General features: G+C 38.3%; 1 protein-coding gene across 8 annotated transcripts; it reads left to right on the plus strand.

Moving 5' to 3' along the window:
* Positions 1–12: 12 nt before the first annotated feature.
* Positions 13–20,620, plus strand: LOC111246834 (cytochrome b5 reductase 4-like). 8 transcript variants are annotated; one of them, XM_086984074.1, is made up of 12 exons: positions 13–124; positions 3,063–3,224; positions 5,831–6,058; positions 9,567–9,716; positions 13,825–14,031; positions 15,863–16,078; positions 17,778–17,987; positions 18,155–18,302; positions 18,510–18,599; positions 18,741–18,819; positions 19,019–19,154; positions 19,461–20,620. In XM_086984074.1, exons 3-12 carry the CDS (start codon positions 5,890–5,892, stop codon positions 19,622–19,624), a joined length of 1,569 nt encoding a protein of 522 aa, XP_086840200.1. In that variant the 5' UTR covers positions 13–124; positions 3,063–3,224; positions 5,831–5,889; the 3' UTR covers positions 19,625–20,620. The 8 variants fall into 8 exon arrangements, with proteins under 8 accessions (XP_086840200.1, XP_086840199.1, XP_022652829.1 ...); XM_022797090.2 differs by lacking the exon at positions 13–124 and adding an exon at positions 220–687; XM_022797091.2 differs by lacking the exon at positions 13–124 and adding an exon at positions 221–687 and having other exon boundaries at positions 9,567–9,674.
* Positions 20,621–24,709: the final 4,089 nt, after the last annotated feature.

A 24,709-nucleotide genomic window follows, 5' to 3' on the forward strand; every position in this document is an offset into this window, starting at 1 on the left:
TTCTAGTCACCAAAAGAGGGCGCTGCGGCCTCACAGTGGGCTTAGTTATTCGATTGAAATGCCGTGTGGTAATCTTTGCTCACCGAATGATTAATACGATAATGTATCGTCAATGGTTTGCTAGGTAATTGTAAAAAAACTTTGTGGTAAGAACAATATGTTTTGAGCCGACTGCAGACCTATTAACGTTTAAAGCTTGGCGCGTATTTGGCATCGTCAGCTGTTGCGCTACTTTTCCTCACAAAGTGCGTGAAATTTGGAACGCACCTCGGTGGCACAGCAGCTGATTGTCAGGGGGCTTTTCTGATGAATATCTTAAGCTATTCGTTCTGACATGCTGATTCTTGTAATCTCATGCGACGGCCCTATCAGTTTTTGGCCAAATAAATACAATTTTTAATCGGAAATGAACCTTGTAAATGAACGGTATACCTCGCGCCAACAGTAGCTCTTCGCGGTTCTGGACTGATTCGACATTAATGTGACTTCACTCTTCGTGCTATACTGAAGGAGAGTGTATAGTGAATTCTAGAATAAGCTGTGCACAGCAAATGTTCAAAAATTCGTAAATGCTGGCGTTGAAAAATAAGTACATTGGATAAGTGCTTCCGTCTATTCAACGGCTTAAAATGGCTTCGGATGGGGAAAAAAGGAGCACCACACTTACGTCAAACGCTACCGGTTCCGGTAAAGCAATAGTAAAAGCCTATGAATGAGGAAGTGCATGCATGTTCCTACTGCTCTCACGTGTATCGTAATTATTTGAAGTGGCCAAAGCCAATAAAAAGTCAACCGTCTGACTATAGCAAATAGGAGAGAGTTTGATGGCTCGAAGTTTGGTTAATTGTGGATATAATAATAATACTGCCGCTTCAAATGGCCATGCGTTCAAGAAAACATCCCAGATGCTACAAATTCAGTCGGATTGCCACTTACCTCAGCTAGATAAGTGCATCCCTCTTTATTAGTGGAGCACAACGGGCCAAGAGTAATTTGATTCTAAAAGTACGGTGTGTGGTAAAAAAAATTTTCATGACCACGAGGTACAGATGGATTATTGGCTTACTGTTTTTTTTGGGGTGACACCGGGTGCGATTCGCCCGACTTTTAACTTTTAAAAAATGTGGCTTTTTGCGTGAGTCAGTACGATACTAAAACTTCTGTGTTTCAAGTTTTACGTCCGGTATTGCCGTTGAGCATTCCATCAGGTAGATCACTGGCTCTCAACACCAAAAAAGTCTGTCTATTCAAATCTAGACTACAACGTGTCCCTAAGATTAAGGTACAAGTATGTTACCTACTAAGCTATCACGGGAATGTTGAGTAGAACCTAATTTGGGAAAAGGTTTGTAGTACATGACAGTTTATTGTCACATTTCTTTTTGTAAAGACTACTACTACATCATAAAAACGTGATCCATGAACGAAGAAAACAAAAAATATTCAATAAAATAAAACGTGTTCACACTTGCGGAGACTTCACGGGGTTTTCGAAAGCCAAAGTTATAATAGATGCTTTCAATATTTGGTAATAACGACGCAGATAGTTAGGCAAGGAAGAAATAGTTCCTAGTTCAGTTCTGGACTATGTAACACAGCATATAACTAATCAGCTATGTGAAGGTCGCCAGAAAAGCTATTTAGTTGTCTGCTGTAATAGCCTGTTAATGGCGAATATTATTTTCTAGACAGATCAGTTTGATTATAATTAGAGATGTTTTGTCTACCCACTTAATTTGTAAACCAATGCACTGGCCACCTATGAGCTAATTTTGAATCTGGGATTAAAATCTCTGATTGACTCAGGTCAGGGAGAATAACACTATTTTATGGACGGATACCGAATTACGCAGTTGTTTCTAAAGGATTCGGGCAACCTCCAACAAGCTTTCTGGCCGCCGATTGCATGAGTGCATAGATTTTTATTGCAATATATAGCCTATTACGCCTCCTTAGCCCCAGTTCAGCCTTAGACGGGCCTGAGTCTTTTTAAAACACGCGGTAAAGAGAAGTTTTCTACCCTATACCTTCTTGAAGCTCCTCGACCCTCTATGCAGTGAGTTAAAAAACGAGGTGTACAAAGTTGAGCTAGCAACTGCAAATTGTCACAGGAACGATCGAATGCTGTTAAGAGATTTCAACGGTTGCTGAAAGTGAATTTGTGTTGGCTTTCCAGTACAGAAAACGGCACTGCCACAGTATCTATGAAACGAATAGAAGACAGCTGGTTTGACGATCAGTTGTCATAACTATACGTTCTGATCTTATCTTAAAATATTGGTGTCACGTTTATTCACTTGTTGAAACTTTTTTCCTGTAGTGACAAAGAAATGTGTTTTTTTAGTAACCGGCCGATGGCAAATGTGAACAGCTAGTGATTTAAAATTGAGACCTTTTATAATAAAGCGGGCTGGAGATCTGAACGAATCACACTACCATCGTCTAATGTGGTTGATCAGTTAAGCTTTTAGGAGCTAATAAAATGGTTAAGTCCATTTTTGGACAAGCGTTTTTTTTATTTTAATGCGTATACTCTCCACGCTATCGGATCAGTTTACGGACACCTCAAAGTATTAATTGTACATGCTGAAACCGTCTCCAGTGCTTTCGAATCTTTGGGAGATATCACTACACTTTCGCTAAATATTGCTTGTCTCGTGTGTTATGGCAATTCAGTACTCATCTCAGGATGATGCCTCTCTCTAACACTGCCTCAACTGTAGCTGCAACCATCGCTTAGTACATATATGCCGCACACTGTTAGATCACTGAACAAAGAAAATTAATCACGATATATTTCACCATAAATATGCATTTATATTTGTATAGTCTTTTTATCTTGAGGTTCAAACAGTGAGTGTTGGAAGTTTAGATGGTTGAAGGTTAAGATATTTTACTTTTCCGGCAGCGTCTCTCATTTTATTATGCCTGAACGTCTGTTATTAGTAGAAAGCGAGTATTTCGAATGGATGACCTAGATTTTCACGAAGTACTTGGTCATTGCCTGTAAGTTTTCATTTCAATTTGTACAATGAATTAATAAGATACACTTTACTCAATAGGCCGGAACAAGGTTGCCTTGGCCCCCGGGCATTCTCTTGTTGATTGGATTCGGTTAGCACATAGAGAAGATTTGGCAGGCACCGGTGGAAGAACTCTTCGGGTGACTCCGGAAGAGCTGGAAAAGCATTGCACACCTGACGATGCATGGATATGCATAAAAGGTAGGTACATGGAGACACTGAGGAGGAATGGGGGCGTGACACTTCTTTGTTTGATTATATCAAGAAAACAAGCTGTGAACACCTGTGTACGTAAACAATAAGACTTGAAACCCTAAAGCAATTTGACGAATAACAAGTTCACTTGTTTATTCACCTCTACTAATCGTTACTATAGGGAACAACAGACAGAATTCGAATTGCGACGTGCAAGCTGTAATCTGGTTAACAGTATCCTCTTTTAGAAAATGTCACTACAAGGTTTGTAAACTGAACTCATTTGCGTGTCTACTATTTAGTCTCCCCCGTAAGACCCATTTATTCGTAAATCAGAAGAAGAGTTGAATCTGACTATTTCTTTCTTCAGTCAGTAAAGTTCCGCAGACATATAATTAGCATATAAAATGTATAAAAGAACGATTACAGCAAGCGCAAAGATTTTGTCTTTGCGCTTGATTTGTGATTTTGTCTAAGCTAATTTAAATTTCGGGATAATTTTTAATGGTTTATATGTTGCGGGGTTACTAAAAAAGCATATGTGACGTGTTTTTGTTACCTCAGCATTCAGGTTGGCCAAATCAATTTACGGAATTCGTAAAAGAAAGGCAATGAACCTTTACCAATATAACATCCCTTATAGACATCTCGTGAGTAATTACGGCTTAGCAATAGAACTCAGAGGCGTTGTTGTTTCTCGCTTTCAGTTTCTACTGGGTTTCCTTGATTCCTATTGTATTTTGCTCGGTATTTACTATACGTATCATATTTGCTATTTGAAAAATTATCGTAAGTGATATTTTTTGGGGTTAGATAAACCCACCGCATTTGAAATAACATGTACGTTTGATTCGAATTTTTTCGTCGAGCTTTACTTTTATAGAAAAGTTAATTATTAATAATTTAGCTCTTTAATGGGAAATCAGATTGCAGAGAAAACTGATGGCCAAGTCTAGTACAGTTATCGCTAGCTCGACGTAATGTTTATGAACTGACACTTCAAGAATGATGTTTCTCTGTAACGCCGTTAACGAACTGCTGGTGCCTGGACTTTTGTCCGAGACTGGATGACGAGAGCGGACCCCTTTATTTTGCCTCCTGACTTATGTCTTTACACATTTGCTCAGCAATTTATAGATGACTCCATTAGAACCTAACTTGTTTATGCACCCAAAATTTTGATGTCCAAGTTTGATGATTACCAAGAAAGTTATGTTTTCTAATTGCAGTAGCTACGGATTTGTCTGAGATTATATCACTAAATCAAAATAGAAATCATCAGTACGTGTATACCACATAACTCGGCGATTTGTCCTACACTTTATGATGGGACCCGATTTTTAACGCGTAGACCGAAATCTGAATGAATTTATATTGATAATCTCGGCGTTCTTGTTTTAATGAATTTCTAAAGTATTCTTTACATAGGAGTAAAATTGGATTGGAATATAATAGCTATAAAGGATAAAAAAAATATTGCTATTGAGTGAGCATTATGTTATGTTTCATGCTATGATATACATTATTAAATGGTACGTGATGGCGTGCATATAAAATTGGATTGTGAACTTATTTGGCTACAAGCGAAAAACAACCATGCATATTCTTCGAGAAATTTGCATTTTTATGTTGTACTGGAACGGAATAATGATAATGTAATAATAGTTGATACAATAAAGACGGTATCTTTGAATATATGAATATTCTACGCCATTCTTACGGATCGAGCCCCAATATCGAAAATTTAAGTCTCCGAGCCTCGATCGAAATGTTCTATATACATGCATATATTGGAGGTGATTCCTTAATGTGGCATATTGCTACCTGTACACCGCCTGGGGGCCACACAAGTTGCTAGTTCGCCTAGTATGCCAGGCGAACCACTAAAGTGTTTCAGCTCGAAATTCGTCTCCGTCTACAAAGAGTTCTAACTGTCAAACGTATAACTAATGACGTTAGATGAAGTTAACTATTTCCTGTTACCCAAGATCAGCCACGCAAACCGTATACACTGTTTAGCCTGTCTAGCTAACTTCTTATTTTGCAAAAACGCTTGAAAGCGCAATCGCTAAGACAATTGAAACTCGTAAGTTCTTTAAGCAGGTTGCTATTTATATTACAGACAACCAAGGGCCCGATAACATCGGTCTATGCGATCAGATCGATGCAAAAGAGGACAATTATCTGACAACGAGCTCATTTGTTGCTTAAGTAAACATAGCTGCCAGGAAAAATTCAGAGTTGAAACATCTTGTGCTCCTTAAATGCTCGAAGACCTTCATATATATACAATACAATTTTGTTCTTAGCTGGTCTTGCCCAGAATTGCTAATAACCGCAGAAACTGCAGTAGAGTGGTAATGGTGCTAGCAGCTATAATGGTGGTGAGGGCAGCCGATGCAGACAACATTAATCGGAGCGATTTACCGGTCTCTCACCAGCTGCTGTTGGTATACAAGCCTTAGATTCTCCCACCTATTCAGCTGGACAACCCTTCATCAAGTTCAGCCCCCAAGGTCCCCGGTTGCCAGGCGCGCGCCAGCGCGTCAGTCGACGGACGATTCTTGGCTTTCTAACTTCATGCGTGTTTGTTCCCTTCCTTAATGTATCAGGCAACGTGTACAACGTGACTCGCTATCTAGATTTTCATCCGGGTGGTGAGGAGGAGTTAATGCGAGGGGTCGGCAGCGACGCGACGGACTTATTCAATCAGGTGCACGCATGGGTTAACTACGAGTCGATGCTGGACAAGTGTCTCGTCGGAAAACTCGCTCATGCACCAGGATCAAATAGTCCAAAGAAAGCACCTCTTGAGGGCAATATGGCTCCATCAAAAAAGTGTAAGTGGCTCAACTTTTTGCGCTGTATACTATACATTAGCAATTGTGGTTGTCAGAGTTCGAAGTAGTGATAGACATGGATCCATGCAATTTGTATGGATATTATATTTTATCTTTAGTAATTCATTCTAAGGATTACGGTACGACTAAAAGCAACAAAAAAAACAGTAGCGAAGCTTAAATGTCATGTAATAAAATCATAACGCGCTCCATTTGTTGTTGTTTTGCGATTGCGATTTTATGTGTATTGTTGGAACTGTATTCTAAAGTTTATAATTTTACGGTAAATTATATACATAGTTTTTCTTCGTCGTCAAGGCGAACTTAAAGTACCGTTTCATTGGTAAAGCACCCTGAAAGTGTGTACTTTATTTATTAGTATACAGCTGTTTATCTACTGCTCTCACGGAACGATGGGACATTGACTACCTCTTAGATCCAAATCGCTGGTAGCAATATATTCAATCCCTCTGCGAACAGGAAACCCACACAGATTTCTCTTTCGCCCATTTCTGATGCAAGGTAATAACTAATTCATTTCTATCATGAAACGCTCCTTCGAAGACACAGTAAGTTGGTGCGCCAGAAATAGTATTTAGGTAAAAATCCATAAAGACGTTTTGTTGCCGCAGCGCCTGTATCAAGTTTTGTCCATAATTCAATTCATTGATGTTCATTAATTCCATTCTTTAACCTTTTACTAAGCGAACACACTCCGTTCTAAGTGTTTAAAGTTTTTCCAAGTAAACCTCATACTAATGAGTTCGTTGGTCGTTGTATATTTTGCTTAATTTCGTATATTAGCTTCATATAATGTTTTAAAAAACAAAAAAAATCACGTACTAGAGTGGGTTGTTTTCACTCTTGATTTGTCGAAATAATCATGACTACTAGTATTGCTAGTAAGTGCTGACCTTGTCGTAAAGCAAACAGTGACCGAGAACCGTGTATGTACGATTGCACTTTTGGGATCTTTTTGTGCTGGGCATTAATGAATCCTTTTCTCTTTTTCTCTCATATTTAACTATATTGTGTAAAAAACCGACATTGATTATATAATACGTTTCTATTGTTTTATGTCAAACCCCACCAGCAATGAATTGCCACTCGCTGCTGTTGTTCTAAGAACATTTTTACTCATAATTAATTAGCCACCGTTTATTCTTCCTTAAACGTTACAGTTCCCTTCCTTCAAGTAGTGATTTATTTTCATGTGGCTTTATTATCAATTGTGATTTTTTTTGAGTTTCATTTAAAACAGAAGAAAATATACTTCATTTACATTATGTCTAGTAGTAAGCCGTTAGGTGACCATCCGCCTAGCCCTATTTCACCTATTCCTCTTGGTATTATAAGTATATGATTTACTTTTCAAAATCTGACAAAACAAATGATAGCCGACACCCTAATAAATACAAACATAGAAGGATTCTGCTAGGGAATTGCAGAAAAATATCGCATCGCAAAAATCAGACTGTATCCGGAATGAATAGCGGCTTTCGGATTCATTTAGCCCTTACAGTCGGTACTGTTACAATAAAAAGCGCGAACGATGCTGATAAAAGCAATCTTAAATGGAGTTTACTACCGGCTCGGGATATGATAGTGTTATTAAAGTGAATAAGTGATGTTTCTAGAATAATTTATTTTACGGTGTCGTTGCTGCCATAGATTTGCTGACGAGGCATTTACACCGAATTGGAATCCATCACATAAATTAGCTAAGACCACCGGAACAGATTCTAATCTGGCGCTGTTGCGAAGTCGACATTAGATTCGTAACTAGGTTAACCCAAAAGAGTTCTTGTAAATTTTTACAAATCTCGTTTTCAATTAAGTACGAGACTTTTGTTACTTTTAACGAAATTAAAGTGACATCAGTGCATTTCATTGTTTAAAATAGTTAATTGAATAGTATTAGTGGGAAAAAATTCGACGACGTAGTAACCAGAACTAGATCTTATTGACTAAACAGACTGCATTATATTACTTTGTGATACAACCATAATGCCAAACTTGCTCTTTCTATAGAACTGTTTCACCTCAATTATAACTGAAAATTAATATGTGCAATATTTGCACTGTGTAACCGTCCAACATTATATATAAATTTCACTGCGCTGAGACCCCTCTCAGCATAATTTTCTGCTCAGCAGTTCCTTAATTCAGCGCATAAAAGGCCTGGTTTTCTGGACGTCTATAGTACAAACGGCACCTATATTTTGCTAAGCTAAAAACTGTTAGAGGGATTATCAGATATTTGACTGACGTTGGCGACTACAGAAATCTGCTTCTGGCGAGAGAAAGGAAAAAAAGTGCTTAGTTCTTGGGCTGCGGCAGTCCAGGCAAACATAAAAATACATTCTACAGTATAACGATGGCCGTAGACGCCGTTGATGCTTCATAACTGAAGCCGACGATTAGTTATTTCCCCGTATATAAAATTTCATTGAGGATGACTGTAAAAATGCTTTTGTCACAATAGAGTACCATTAATTAGTAAGCCAAAACAGCTAAGAGTATAAGGAGTCCTTTGGTAACCGTTAATGCTTCGATTTACCGCAATCGCTACCACGATCTGTAATACAAGAAGCTGCTGGTTCTGTTTCGTGCTTAACACAAGACTTTGTTTTATAAAGTACTATATGGACGCGCGGTTAGTTGGTGGGTAGCCCTCTGCAAACAGAAAAATACATAAAAAGCATGTGTAAGTGTATGGTGTGATACTTGAAACGAAGCTTAGACATCTACTATTTGACAGTGTTTTCTTAATCAATATAGAGGATGCGAAAAATAAAGTGCATTTGTAGAGCTTATTCAATTTAGTCGCCGTCTTGCATTTTTAGCTAACTTCCAGCACTTTTTAGTATTTGCTACTGCAATATTGCTATTTTTGGACCTGGTACACTAATCCCTTTTATTTGCACTGTCTAGAAATCTGAATTCTCATTTATTTATCTGATTCATATGGAAAACAACGTTTTCCAAATATGGCTTAGCCCATGCTTCATTTTGGTCGATAAATAGTGTATATTAGATTTGCCACAAATATGTATTGGCCCCACTCTCCCTATGCGTGACATGACAACCCTAGAGCATTGCTGTAATATAACAAAGAAAATCACCGATAGGCTCAATAGAAAAAGATTATTATTTCTTAAATTTGATTTTACCTTCAAGACTAATCTGACATTTTTGTTTATTTTGCAATAAAACCCACGACGTGCAATACTGTTATAACTGATCGGAGACGTGTTTTGCTTTTGTGTGTGGTTTTCTTTCCATCCAAATTTCTTAACTATGATGCACTTCTGTGCCAACCCACGCATCCCCGCCCCCAAATCTGTGACCTACTGTCTTTTCGCTTCGGGATTCGTGTACTTTGCCATCGCAAACCACTCATTGGTATTACCTTTGAAATTCATTGACGTGGGGTTGTGCACGCAATCGTGTGGGACATCACTCTTGTACATAAAACGTTCACAAACCATGATTCCCTGCACTGCAGCCGGCATATTCTGTTTATCGCTTCCGAAATCGCTGGGCAGCTTCTTCGCTGGCAACGCCGCTAAGAAAGCTACGCAGGATGGCAGCACCGTTCCGGACGGCTCCGCCGGTAAGATCACTTCAGAGCATGGCTCGCGCCGCAGTCAACCAGGTGTCGTACGATTGCACATATTTTACTTTCATACCTTTTATTAGCTTTCCTTAACATTAACTCGACTGTTATTATTGATTGTTATCGAATGTATGACAAGCTAAAGTCTAACAACTTTGACAGCAGGCAGTTATTTTCCAAACAGTTAGGCACATTTGTGGCAGAACGAAAGCATTTGTTCTTGCGTACTTCTTAACGACTTGACCGAATACAATCAATAAGGATTTGTCAAAAAATACGATCTGTAATTGTATAGCAATTAGGCAATATTCATTGTCACGTAGAAATGAATTTTTATGTCGGCTGTTTTCTTCTACGAAAAACAAAATGTTATATAAAAATGATTTATTATAAAAAACATTATTTATTTTTAATTCATGTTATTTGTTATAATGCATAATTTTCATGTGCTCCTGATTGGTCTGTACCACGCCATGGTCATTTTATAGTAGTGTTGCACTTTTGTCCTAGTTTAGGAAACTTGTGAAGCTTAAGTTAAGTAAGATGGCATGTTTATAGATGTTTCACTACTATCATTTAGGTTTCGTAACAACATAGTGAGATTATCCGTGTAGCCAAATAATGTTCGCATGCCTACATGCTCATTAATAATTGCAACATATAGAGAAAGCAGGATTGAATAGTAGTGCTCGAAATTGCGAAAATACTTATTTCCCGTATGTCGAATTGTTGCCGTAAATTAATTATATAAATGTCAGCTGTTGGTAATACTAATAAGTAACAAACAACTAATAAGAACACGGTAGCGTTATATTTCACTATGCTATTCTATTAAGATGGCGATTTTGATTTGTATAGAGTATACTGCTGAGAGTGCAGTTCTTTATAATGAGAACAGAAATATTACGCATAAGTTGTTGTATTTGTGTAACCTTTTACTTTTAGAGTTATTAAATTTAGATATTTTGTACTTTTATAAATGCGGCAGCCTGTGCAGGCAAGCCTTGGGTGAGGCCAGGAGAAGAAACCGCCAGGGAGCGTAGTGAATAAAAACAGTTAAAACATAGAATATTTGAGAATGGGTCTCGTCATAATTAATCATAAAGACTGACCCATCTGTTATTGCTAAATTTTAGAGTATTTGTTGAACTTCGATTTATTAATCTTCGTCACATATGTGGATGTTAATGTTTATTGACTCCTGTATTAAGCACGCGACCGTCTCGGAGGCCATTGCGTGTTAGGGTATGATTTCAAGTGCATCGTATCGCACAATATATATGTATATATTTATTCAATAAAAAAAATCATCATATTGCTTATAACTAATAAATTATTTCTATAATAATTTGCTATTAAGTACAATCGTATTTACAACGGACAAAAAGCTCCAGTTGTTTGATTTTGCAATCCAGTTGGTGTGTCAACACAAACGCCAACATGCTTACTCAGTGGCCGAGCAGTAAATATAGCATGAACGCTAAATGCGTTATGTAATATAGTAAAAAGCCATGTACAGAATGTGGCGAGTGATGAAAGCCGATGTTATCTTGATCCCTTATAGACAGGCAATTAGTTAAAATCGTATGTATATTCTGGGGTACGTGCGTGATACGTACTACCCTCATTTACAGAAAGCCATTTAGCTATATTGGACGTTCTTCAGTACACTGTCACTGGCTGTTATCAGACAGAAAGTTACCGTCAGCTACTTATCTGTGATCTCACGTTTCAGAGTGTAAGTTGATTGGTTTCGTCCAACGATTATGCCGCGGACGCAAACGATCATAATTGGACTTGACTATGCTGAAACTGTCTGGTTACTATTTCTTTCGCCCAGCTTGACACAATTTTTGTACGCCTTGCATTTTAACACGCGCGAACACGCAGTTTTAACGCATGCGCAGAAATAGTTACTTCCCCTTTAGTTGCCAGTCGAGCGGCTTACCCTAACCAGCATTCTGTTCAGCTGTTAGTCTCGAACAACAGTGTTACAGAACTTTTTGATGTCCGTCCCGCCTCGAAGGCTTCAAGCGGCGAATCAGGCCTCTCGCACAGTTGTCTGATACACTGCCCTGCCTTATTTGCCCCTGTTACTGGTACTTTGGCTACCATTTTATTTCTGTAGTACTGCATAGGCCGAAACACTGATGCTTCGTTGACTGTCCCTCTAGTAGGTAGGGAGCTTGACCTATAAGAAAATGTTACTGCCTTTGATTATCTGATAGTCAAAAAAAGCTTCTGCAGTTGCGGAAGCTGCTCCTACTGCTGGCTTAAAGAATGTCTCGTAAGCAACTTAATGCATCATTTTCATTACGGAAGGACGAAAGATACAGTTAAAATTTCGTCCTCTAACATGACAGCGTTCAATTATATTTTAAGTAGGTTGAAATCAAATCAGTAAAGAGCCATCGTATATTTTTCTCACACGACGAAACATGACGAGGATTTTTTTAGAATTCAAATTGTAAACTTCGTGTACAAATACATTGGATATGGGCATCGCCTACGCCGTCTATATCTGCGCGAGAAACGGAGCATTGCTCTCTGCATTATAGAGGTTCAGCTTGTCTAAGAGAAGCTCAGGAATGGCTTGTATAGGGACAAATGGCTAGTGTACCTTCGCAAATTCTAAACGCAAAATTTTGTTATGGATAAAAAGTTCGTCGTAATTTTCGAAGCAAAAAGATTTTCCTTTAATGATATCTTCGTGGACTGCTCCACAACAAAACAGAATCAATATGCTTTATACACCTTGCCAGTAATATCACTAAGGCATTGGTTTCTTAGTTTTAGATGACCTGTTAAGTTAGCTTTACAAAATGTTGGTTTCATAAAATAAGATGAAAACCTAAATGAAACATGGAGCGATTAGCTAAATTTGACGCTTTCCATCAGAGACTTGAGTCTGCACGTCCCTAAACCGTGTTGAAAGCGGTGAGTGTTTTTTCGAAAGATTTTCGTGCTGTTGATTTATTAATGACACAGTGACGAAGGCGGATTTGCAAAAAATTCTAGCGAATAATTTGAATTTTCTTTTACCGATTAAATAAATAGAGCATATGTTAGTTTTCTCTGCAGTTCGAGGTTAAAAGTAATTTTATCTTTTTTTTCAAATTCGAAGTAAGGGCAAAAATACATTCACGCATTAGCAGACTACTGTATGCTTTTGTCGTAACAATTAATGCAGGTAGATTATATATAGCACGTATTTTTTAGGCTTTCTCTTATATATATCGTATTAATGTTGTATATTATATACCGCGCATGGTGGTCTGAAAGCCAGGGTGTGTAATTGTTTCGTAATTAAGCTTGATCATTCGGAACAAACTTCGGAGGTTTACAGTTTGCAACATGTGTTTGTCAAGGTAACCATCGACCTCTTATACAAAATAGTATTACCCCTTGCTCCGATCTCTTTTTCGGCTGAAAATCTGAAGCCATGCTGTTGGTCTCCGAAGGTTTCCTTCAACTTCCTGAGTGATATAAAATAGAATGTTGTATGGGCACATCTTTTTTTTGAGTTTTTCCTGTCTTTAATCTACAATATTGTAAGTCTGACGCTCCCTAGGTGGTATGGCAGTGTTAATCCTGATAATTCTCAATGAAATGATTCTTTTAAATTTGCCGATGAATTTCTACTATCTTTCTCTAAAGGCATAATGTGGACTGTCGTGCTTTGTAGGTTATGGATGATTAACTTACAGATGTAAATTAAAAGCAATCATATATTAAAAAATATATTTTCATAATATGTAGTACTAGAATGCACTAAGCTCATAGTAAGTTCACCTACTTATTTTGAAACTAAAACTACTTCGTAAGTGACTTCGTTTTCCCTTCGTTGTGCTTATTACTTATTCTCTCGAAGCCTTCGCAGTTTTCCTATGTATAGTTTTATTAAAGTAATTTCGCACTGCTGTAACACTCCGTAAGTGAAGCGTCACAAGTAAAATGAATCGGCAGGTCACCTGACAGGACTCATCACAAGGTTCTTCCTACGGCTGTTTCGGCTTAAGTTATCGTAACCAATGGCCCAGCGGCGGTTGGTCTCCATAAACATAGTGATACCGTTTTATAGTGCTAACAAAATACGACTGATAAACGCAGTGGCATTATTAAAAATTTCTGTCTTTGTCGGATTCAGCGTCAAAACCACAATTTCCTTTGGACTGGTTACAAGATGATTGTACAGTATCGGTCATGGTAACATGCAAAACAGACGACGTTTTGGAGAAGGACTGTGTTGCCATCGACATCCAGGAGAAAAAGTTTCGGCTCAAAATCAAAGTTGGCTTATGGATTTACTTAGCCGTCAAAGATCTTGCCCATGAAGTTTACCTCGACTGTAATGGTAAGTGAGCCTGATGTATAAACATTCCTTTATTACCACTCGTGTCATATGTGTGCATCAAGCGTCCAAGTATAACCTTGTTTAGCCAGGATACCGCCTTTTGGACTATCTGTGCTAAGCCATCTTATGCGCCCTGTGTTCGGACGAGGGCTTGCATCGAGTGAAATATCGAAGTTAATATCATCAATATGTTTGTGTAATATCACGGAAGCGCTCAAAGTTTTCTGACGTATTTGTGATTGGCGTTAATTCTTCCGTTCCCTATTGATTCGGAATGTGATCTAAAAGCCGAAGACCTAGGAAATTACTTTTTTATATACTCGTTTTTGTGTAAAAAATAATTCCGCTATCTGTAAGGGGGTTTCAAAATAACTGTCGTTGATGATAGCTGAACAACCTTGACTTGATGCGTTCTCTCTGGACGTTTTGTTCACGAGCTGAATTACTAAGACGCTTCGGAAGACCGCACAGCATAACAGAATATGCATGTGGTGAAACAGACCTAGAAAAGAAATCGCAGCTTTAGCGAAATATATATATATAGGTGGCCATTGTAACTCCGAAACCGGCATGTAAGGCCACAGGTCTCCGGAGTGGTTCACTACAATACATAACCTTACAGGATAGACAATACGAAGTGGGAGAGCAGTGTGATACTATTTTTGTATCGTCTACATGTTTTTCGTTTAAAGCCCTCAAATGTTACTTAATTAGTTAGCCAGTGAAAATCTACTCTTAAGAGTTACATTGCCGTTAAGTATCTCATCTTTACTAGCTAGTTTGTTATAATGATTATCTCGTTTTTACATCGTCTGTTTTTCAATACTGGCAGCTTTTTGTCCTCGATAGTTTTACGAGGAATTACGAGTGGCCCTTAACTATTCGATAAGCTTAGTGGGTGTCACACTTAGGGTTATATTGCATTTTATAAAAGCTTATCGTATTCTATCGATTTTAAGACACGGGAACTAATGTTGGATCGAATCTATTTAATTGTAGAGGGCAGCGCCATATGCATATCGAGTTACTTGCGCCAATCAATCACGTAATAAAAAAATACACTTTAGATTAAACAGGCCTATTTCTGGTAGGAATAAACGATCAATGTAATTGATGATTGTTAGATATCTTATACGTCCATTTTCCGCAGTTATTTTCACTGCATCTTCAACTATTGCAGGCGAAGCATTGCATACAGGTATTTTTCCTCTAAAAACGCTGTCGCGCTACATTTACAACAGTGGGTAACATGCGCTATTTTATAGATATTTAGATATCAAAAAAAACGCAACATTTTACTGATATTTCATTGAGTTGATTAAAATAACGTAGCAGTTGCACTCGGCAAGGATCGTAGATGTCGGTCAGAGAAGCTTCATTAGAGCCGCGAGTCGGTGTCAGAATTTGCTTTTTCCTAATCTTGCAATGGCAACAGCTGCCCAAGGAACTACTCGGCTTCCTGACTATTACTTCTTAGGTCATGAACAGCACTTTTCAGAACTGTGGGACATCACCAGTAATAATCCTTACTCCATCTCTGAGGGCCCAGCAAGGGACTATTTAGCTTGCCTTGTCCTGCTAGAGTGTTCTTAGGTTCGGAATCATCTAGAACAGAATTTATTGTTGCACTTGGTGTAATTATTAAAGGAATAGTTTTAAAAAATGATAGTAGCATAAGTTGTAGAGTTTTAATAAATCCCATGTCAATAATCTAGTTAGGGTAATAATGTTTAAATTGAAAAAAATAATAATATGATAAGATGATTGGCTTCTGTTGTCGCTGTGACCAACTTCGTTTGTAACAGACCTTTTTGCTATTCTTTGTCTGCAGTGTGTGTGAACCCCAAACAAAAAACTGTTACTGTTTGTCTAGTGAAAACGTCACCATCCCTATCGTGGTATTCGCTGGGATCATCGGCTCCAGAAGATGCAGACTTAATCGCCGCTAGGGATTACCAATCACGAAGATATTTTCGCAAAGTGAACCTTGTGGTCAGGGAGCAGATCACCCATGACACGTACCTTTTTACATTTGAAATGCCTAAAGGTAATCGCGTGAACCTATTGCCACAAACCTTATTATAAACGTGCGTAAAGATTTCATATCTTCTTCTACAAAATTTCAATTTTGGAAAAATATGATTCCTGCGTACGATCTAAAAGTTTTTTTTTTTTTTTTTGTTTTTTTTGTTTCAACACATGTGTAGTTAAAACGTTAAAAGAATTCTTCAGTTTTTAGCATGGAGTTCTTATGGAAGATCTATGTTGCTTTCGTAGGTTTCTTATTTACTCATATCTATTTCACTTCTCCCCAGTGTAGCTTTGTGATTCTCGCATCTTCTGTGCCGCCTCAGGGTTTTTTCGAAGATATTATCTGCACCGTTTACTGTTGTGTCGTTATGGGCACGCTTTGTTGGCTATTCAATACTTTTTCAACATACCTACCTACTAGTGATGTCTACCACTCGACAAAATGAATATTGGCACGAAGCATGACTCAAAAGTGTAGCCCATTTTATCTATCATAAACGATAGAAAAAATGTACGTGTGGCTAAGCAAGAGCTACAGAAAGGCATAGAAGAGCCTTAAGAGAATTTAGGCGTCAGTGACAGTGTATGACGCATTCCTAAATCAATGGTTTGAACTTTGTCTAATGCTATCACTGCTGCTGAATATTGTTTCGAACGGCTGAGAGCACCCCCCGACAAATGGCCCATACCTGAGATTGATCGTACACCATTTTAAGCATCCCCAAAATTCAGCAGACAAACACGGCTACTACCGCAATATCGCGGGCACCACGACGTGAGCCTGACACACACACACACACACACCTAACTAAAAGCAGGCGAAGGCCCTCAACAGCGAAACGCTGTTTGTACAGTGTCCGATTTCACAAAAAATTAAACTACATATAGAAAATAACTTCCCTTATTCATACACATGACAACTGAGAACGTAAGAATATAAAAGGGTTCTGTGATATGTAAAGATTGCGATATTTCGTTGCAATAAGGGAACTTCGTTTTTCGTTTTTTTTTTTTCGAAACCAAGGCGAATCCTTCTCCTCATGCGTTTATCCTCTATTCGACTAGACGTCATTGTCCTATCGTCATGAGTATTGGCCTATTCGGCGGTCTATATAATGTTTTACATTCACTGATATTATGCTATTGACCTAATCAAAGAACCAGATATTTATATTTGTATAGCTTTCTATAGTATTCATATGACTCAACTGGAAAAGGCAATTATGGCAAAATTTTCATTATTTTATCAGTAGAAAGCGTCAGTGTAGCGGGTCTCAGTTATAATTTTCTCGTAGATCGATCATTGTCGGAGATACGTTGAGGGGTCTGCTACATTGGTTTTCACCTATTCGACATGCCCATTTCTAGGTTGGACCTAGAAACTGGACCTAGAACTGATTTCGATTATGTATACGTGAAACGCGAAAGAAATACCTCATTTCTTTATGCACATATAATTACACGGTGTTAGACGACGCAAATTGACGAACGAGTATCTTTGATTCGTGTTCTTGTCTCTCTTTCATCTTTAGTAGTAATGCAGACGTTTTCGAGGAAAACTACGCTATTTAGCAATATAGTTTGGACTGTTTGGCGTGAATATGAATAGCAAGCGCCAATATGTGGCATAGCTGTCGATATTTTCGACGTTGTGTTTTTGATTTGCACATGTGATCGTGTTGACACTGTAGTCGCTGTTTGAATGCGTTCTTTAGGGACACTAGTTTTCGTGCCGGTAGGCCAGCACGTATCGTTGCGAGTACCGCTTGAGGACGGGTCAATGTGTACTCGGAGCTACACTCCGGTTGTTCCGTCATTGGAGGCTGCAGCGAGATCTCCGTCAAGTGATGGTCGCAGGATTCACCTCCTCATTAAAATCTACGACAAAGGACAAATGACACAGAAACTCGACTCGATGAGTGTCGGTGCGTAGCTAGGAACTGCTTCATTTACGCATTTTGGTGTCTCGCTGCTGAAAAACTTCGAAAGTTAAAATTAGCTAAATATCTACTTATAGTAAAGGATATTTCCTAGATATGAAACGTTTAGATTTGATAAGACCGTTTTTAAATGAACATCTTTGCATACTCAGGTGACCAAATCTTAATGGCAGATTCCGTTGGTACGTTTGTCGTGCATCGATACGTGGAATTGGAGAACCTTGTATTACTTGGAGCAGGCACAGGCTTCACTCCAATGGTTAGGATGATCCTTTGGGCGTTATACAACTGCAAGGATATGTAAGTTAATTTCGCCATAATGCTAATCATAATGCCACCGATGAGGACTGAGCTTGACTTAGAATTAGAAAATTAAATTGTTTTTTGGCTCTCCTTGCAATATAAAATTTTTGACATTTCGCGTAAAAGAACATTTTCTAAGATGCGCTTGGCTTACCTCATTGCCTATTTCAGCAAATAACTTAATTTGCATTTGCACAATTGCAGAAAACAAGTGCGTCTTATGTCGTTCCATAAAACGTTTAATGATATAATTTGGAGAGAACAACTTGAGTACTTACAACAGACTGATAAGAGGTAAGCGACTAAACAAGTCAACTGTTGCTCACGCACACACACAACTTTCTTCAGCGCTGTATTTTGTAACAAATGTACACATAGTCGGACACAAAAAGTACAGAAAACTGAAGACGGAAATTAGAGTTCGTTAACTTATAGGGCATCTTACCTGAACCTCGGCGCTGCGCCTACGTTTCGTGGGCGGTACACAAAGGCAGAAAACATAGCAGGCAGCAACGTAAGTAATAGTAATCACCAATAGACTGTAATTTCTCGTATGGCGAATAGGTGGAGCTCGACCGAGAATACGGATGTCTAAAAAAACGTTCCTTAATTTTCTTAAAAATAATTTGAGCTTTTAATATTGCTAACATTGTCTAGGTGCTCGTATCATGTTATTTTTTTCGATAGGTTTATTCACGACATTATTTTATCAGAAGCTGACGACTCCTGGACGGGCAAAACTGGCCGCATCCGAAGTGAGTTACTGCGTGATACGATTCCATCGGAGAGGGATGGAAAGTTGCTTGTTGGCATCTGTGGACCGCCGCCGTTCACAGCGGCTGCTGCCAAGTAAGGACGACCAAGCTCCCACATAAAACCTTTTCAGCATATTTTTGTTTGCGATTGGTTATGGGTTGGCCTAACTCTTTTGGAGTGCCTTCGTACAAGAAGTTTAAAGATAAGAGTTACAGAAGCCTAGTTCCTAGTACAGGCAACTAATCAGTAGAATTGGCATAATCTTATGGCAGCAAAATGTGCACACAACACACAACTTCCTTCGCATTTAGTTGTCCGATGAAGATGGACAAACGTATCTAAATATGTAGAAATCGAACTTTTTTTTTTAATTTGTTAAGTTCAATTAATTTTTTACAGGTTACTTCAAGATTCTGGTTACACATCAACGGCCATTCATCGCTTTGAGTCTTAAGCTCTGCATCGCTCTAAGGCTGGTAATTTTTATGCATCAATTTTTTTCAGCGCACCAGCTTTCATCTTTAACGCTCCAGAAAGATTATTACCATAAACAGTGTACTTAAACTGAAACACCCCGCACGGCTTCGTCTAGATAACCACCGCGCTAAACAGTCTTCGCGGAGCCTATTCCAGGGACGAGCGCGGTCGTAGATGGAACACGAAGAACCTGGGAAGATAGAAAATTTAATTTTTGGTCATACCTCGGGTAAATGGTTAGGGCAGGCCAAAGTAATAAGAAACACATCCAAAAGACCGTGGTAACCGTGAATATCTTATCAATATTTAGATAATGTTCAAGTATCCAGAACTTGTGGTTTTACAGCACTACGCATATCTCAGATGCTTTATACATCTTAGAGCATTATACAATACAGATTTATCATTATTACGGTTCATAAAGGATAGATAAAGCAAGCAAAAAGGAAAAATGTAAATGATATAATCGTATTACTAAAAGGATATAGACTTGATATGGACATTTAAACTTCTATATCTGCGATTGCTTAAGAAAAAAATTAAAAAGAAAATGGTGAACGTTTTTGTTTTTAAAGCTGCGTGACCTTATGCCGTGAAATACCGAAATTGCAAAGAAATATATTGTGAATTTAATTTTGGTGAAGTTTTCTAAGTTTTAATAACTACTGACAATATCAAATTAGCAGTGATCTGTTCTGATGGATGGATGTTAGAGTTTTAATAAAATTGTTAATTCTTAATTTAAAAAAATATACTTTTTGGATGACTCGGATGTGAAAATTCTTAATTGGCCTGGCCACCAGTAATTGTCAGAAGTGGATATTTACTGCTGTTGAGTTCCGTAGGAGTCAGTTTATTGATATTTATTATACATTCGCATGATTAATATAAAACAAATATCGAGCGGTACAACGTAGTAACGAATGCCTGCGAACCAATGTAGGCGTACAAGTGGAATGATTTCGAACGCAATCGAAGTGATTTGAATGTGTAAGCAACCGTAAACGTGTAAATGTACTTATCCGTGTTTCGAAAATATAAACCAATGAACTGTTGTAAAATGTTGCAAATCACGAAATGTTTTTACGTGTGTTATTTTTTGCGAAGTATTTTAGAGCTTGATACAGGTCTACAGGCCTGTCTGACTTAATATTTAGCCTATAAAAGCTTGTGGGCGTACTCTTTGTTGAGTAGTTAGTTGACCCGCATTGTACCCGTTAGTCTTCGTCCCCATCCCTTGCTGCACAATGACATTAGCTTGGATTCTTTCGTACCTCCCCTACTACGCTCAAGTAAGTCAGGTGTGAAGCATAGGCGAGATCCTCAATTTTTTGGCTATTGGTACTAGGCGATATAAAGTGAAACCATTGACAGATACGACGTGTATCTATTCATTTTGTTGACTTCAACCAAAATTGTTCCTCTCCCTAGTTTGTAGACTAAATTACCCTTTCTTGATTCTTACAGGGTGCAGATCCCGTATTGAAACTATATATTAAAAATAAAATACAATGTTGGTTGAGCACAGAGGTCTTCAAAATCTTACTGAACCGCTGCTTTGTGACATGAAACTCTGATTGTTGTGGCCCATTTTTTCTTTGGGTGGCTACTAAGACGCATTTAAAGCTACCTAGTGCTTTCTTGCTTTAAAGGGTTTAAAAGGTATACCTTTACTGCCATTTCTTACTTATGGTCTGCTGGTGCTTCATTTGGATGGCCGATTCGACGTTTCTCATTGTACAGTGATTTTCTTTAATGAAATTAGCTTCTCAGCGAGACACGTACGCACACACAGCCGTGTTGAAGCATGCGTAAAGCAACACGCTGAGCTTTAAAAACCGATGCAGTAATCATTCAAGAATAAAGGAATAGGGGGACCTTTTATTCAAATGTACTAGGAAGAAGTAGAATCTGGGTACGGTTACACAGATTAAACCTATCAAAAGAACGACCGCACAAATACATGTTTTCTACTGACTATGTAATCCAAATGTGCATATCATAATTTAAAGGCATAGAGTAAATGAACAGGAAAGATGCTGCATTTAATAGGTAATAGATATTAGCAGCATTTTAAAATCGACCATATTCATCTTTCTACTGCTTATACTATATCTAGTTAATATAATGTCTTTTATATTTAGTTTACTTCCCAGATTTGTTTGATTTATTTAGGCCTGATGAAATCTGCTTAAACAACTCTATCAGGTGTTACGCTCAAGAAGTTCATTCTAAATGGCAAGTCCACTAATAAGGACAGCAGGAAAAAACAAATACCTAGGCGTGCAGATATATGGCTGTATCATGTTTGATTTATCAAAGAAAGGTAACTTCAGGTATCTAATTTTAATATTCGTTTGGCATCGATCAAAATAAAACCTTTCAACGTCAATACTTATTCGCTTAAATTCTGGTGATAGAAACCGTTTTGACTACATAACGAGTCGAGAGTGTAAGGCTATCAACACTGGCCAATGGAAAAACCACTAAGAAATGAAACAATTCGAAGAAAACATAGAACTACTCTGTCAATCAAGCCCAGGCCCTAGTGAGCGGTTGTTACGGCTCAGCGCGTAATGAAATGGGACTATAGTACCGTCTATGATGCAACATCACTTCTAATTGTACCATCAGGAGAACCGTAAACCTGAGCCATATATTAGTAAATATTTCGTTATGGATTAAATAGTACGCAAAATCAAAGAAGCGTACCATCCTGAAAAATGGAGAAAAAATGCATTCGTTCAGAAATTTCTTGATTGGTTCATTGATCCGTCCAAATTTAATGTGGCTTTGCCTAAATAAGTTCAGCTGATCACCCGCGGAATTTAATGCTTGACAACGATTGTCAGAAGCATTTCGGCATATTCTACAAAAATCGTACCTGGATAAGCCGACAAGGAGAGCAAGATAAACTAAAATATATATTTCCACTTCCAATTTTCCTCGCAAATAATATATAGTCAAAATATACATCTACTATACAAGCGAAAACTTCAGAAAAACATTGTTCGTATAAAAGGAACCCAGTATTTTTAATAATTACTTTCGTCTTCTTATACACAAAAACACACGCTAAATATACGTAGGGTAACTCTACATACATCTCAGGTAATGATTTGTCTATCTCTCTGCAACTCTATCTATCGGCGACCAACGCAACGATAGAATTCCTCATTTTTCCCGTCGCGCTATCGAAAACCACGGTGTGGCTGTTAGGATCGTTTATTCCAACGCTATTTCGATTCGTGTCATTTGTTCTGAGCCTGTGTGTACGCAATGTAACGGGCGATTCGCCGTTGGTAAGTTTTGCACACTTTGACACAGGCCTAAAGGCGCACCGCGTCTCATAGGAACGTAACGGAACACCCAAGGATTATGGTACAAAAACAGAAAAAACGATGCCCGGGACCGTTTGAGGGCGAGGACATTTTGGGTAACGGTTCTTCCCTTCTTTTCGTAACCGGTAGGGGAAAGAAAAAGAACAACATCTGTTGCTGGTGCTAAAGTCAAATTGGAAGGGAATATTGGGGACGCGGCTGAAGACGAAAACGACGACTACACTTAGTATTGAGTTCGCTGTTACTGATTGTTGTTTATGGAAAATTTATCGCGTTACGTCTTCTGGAAATTTTGGTAAATAGTGGTAACCAATTGTCAATAACACTGTCAGTATGACTTTGTTGTTACTATCGTGTTCGTTTCCATAGCCTGTGTTTGGTGTTTATACATTGGTAGGCACTGATTATTCGAACGGTGGCATGAATTGAGCATGGACTTCGTGAAGGTTTGAAAACGAGGAAAAGAAGTAGCGAATATTTAGACGTCCATCGACCAGGTGGGTTGATAGTGAAGACTGCTTTTGAGAGCTCTCAGTGATTAGTGAAACTACCTGCTCCGAATGATATGTACGCAGGTTGATTGGCCGACAATGATCGACTGTAAATAAGAAAATTCCCAACAATTCCGAGAAAATAACAGGTAGACTGTTATTATGTGCCCATTTTTTTTCCCGTATACTAGGTATTTTGACCGTGTGCTTAAGACGCGAGCGATACCGAAGGAATATGCGAGGATAGCTTCTTCTACATCAAACTGGTTAGCGTACTACAAGCGGATTATACCAAAATCTGAACGGTGAGTCTTCTTCCCTTCGCGAGAAACTGTATTACTTTCCCTCGAGCTATATTCGAAAGTAGTCATGAACGTGTCGCAGTCACTATTATCTGCTTTGAGGGGCGGGGGCGGGGGGAGGGGAGGAACTTAGTGCTTAATTATATTTACTTTCATTTTATAACTCAGTATGTTTGTGTTTTCCGGTCATGCTTTCATGATCACCTTCCCTTAAGACAACTGAAGTGAATTTAAAAGCTAAAATCAGTATCAAGGCTGAAAAGAGTTCGAGGCAATCTTTACGATATCATCAGAAAATGGTACGCGGATCATTTGCAGATGCCATTATTGTTCTGAGCTGTTCAAGCGTGGCTTCAACAACTCCATATATGTCCCTGACAATAATCATCATATATACGTTCCTGTTGAATTTTGATGTTAACATGTCGAGGCGAAGCATTTTCTACATTAATACAATTATAGATATCAGGAAACACTGACTGTCCTAGGTCCTGACTGAGTTCTAAGGATGATCAAGTAATATTCTTAGAAAATTTGTTACTTGATATGGTCCTTTAGTGGAGATTGGCATTGAGCGATCTTCCTCGAATATAGATGATCTAGCAACGTTGCAGCGGTTACGCATTCGTCTACTGACCGGTAAAATTCAGAAACGATCTAGATTTGAATCTCGGCTGGATACATGTTGGTCCTCCAAACGCAATGAACATGGCAATTATCTTGTTTTCTGTTTGGCTCCTCTAAAACAGTCATATTAGGCCATACCCTTACAGGCCTTGCAAAATCGTTTCTGTGACAGCACGGAGATCTCTCGTAAAAAAGACGACAAAAACTTCACTACGGAAATATGGCGGAAGAACACCTGAACAGCACTTTCCGCCGCCTTTTTATTTTGTTACATTTGTAGTGGAAGAGACCAAAGAAATATGGAAAGCAGACAGCTTAAAATACGCTTTATCGGTATCCTGCAGGTTAAGATTTAAGTGTTATTATATATTTATGAGAAAAGTAGCATTGTATATTCTAGCGTCTTCAAG

This window comes from Varroa destructor, unplaced genomic scaffold, assembly GCF_002443255.2.
Source record: "Varroa destructor unplaced genomic scaffold, Vdes_3.0 BEIS01000003.1, whole genome shotgun sequence".
Lineage (NCBI taxonomy): Eukaryota > Metazoa > Arthropoda > Arachnida > Mesostigmata > Varroidae > Varroa > Varroa destructor.

Coding starts and splice junctions, on each gene's coding strand:
- LOC111246834 (XM_022797090.2), top strand. CDS start 630: ATGGCTTCGGATGGGGAAAAAAGGAGCACCACACTTACGTCAAACGCT. Junction 16,079..17,777: donor TACATTTGAAATGCCTAAAG/GTAATCGCGTGA, acceptor TGCGTTCTTTAG/GGACACTAGTTTTCGTGCCG. Junction 18,820..19,018: donor AAAACATAGCAGGCAGCAAC/GTAAGTAATAGT, acceptor TTATTTTATCAG/AAGCTGACGACTCCTGGACG.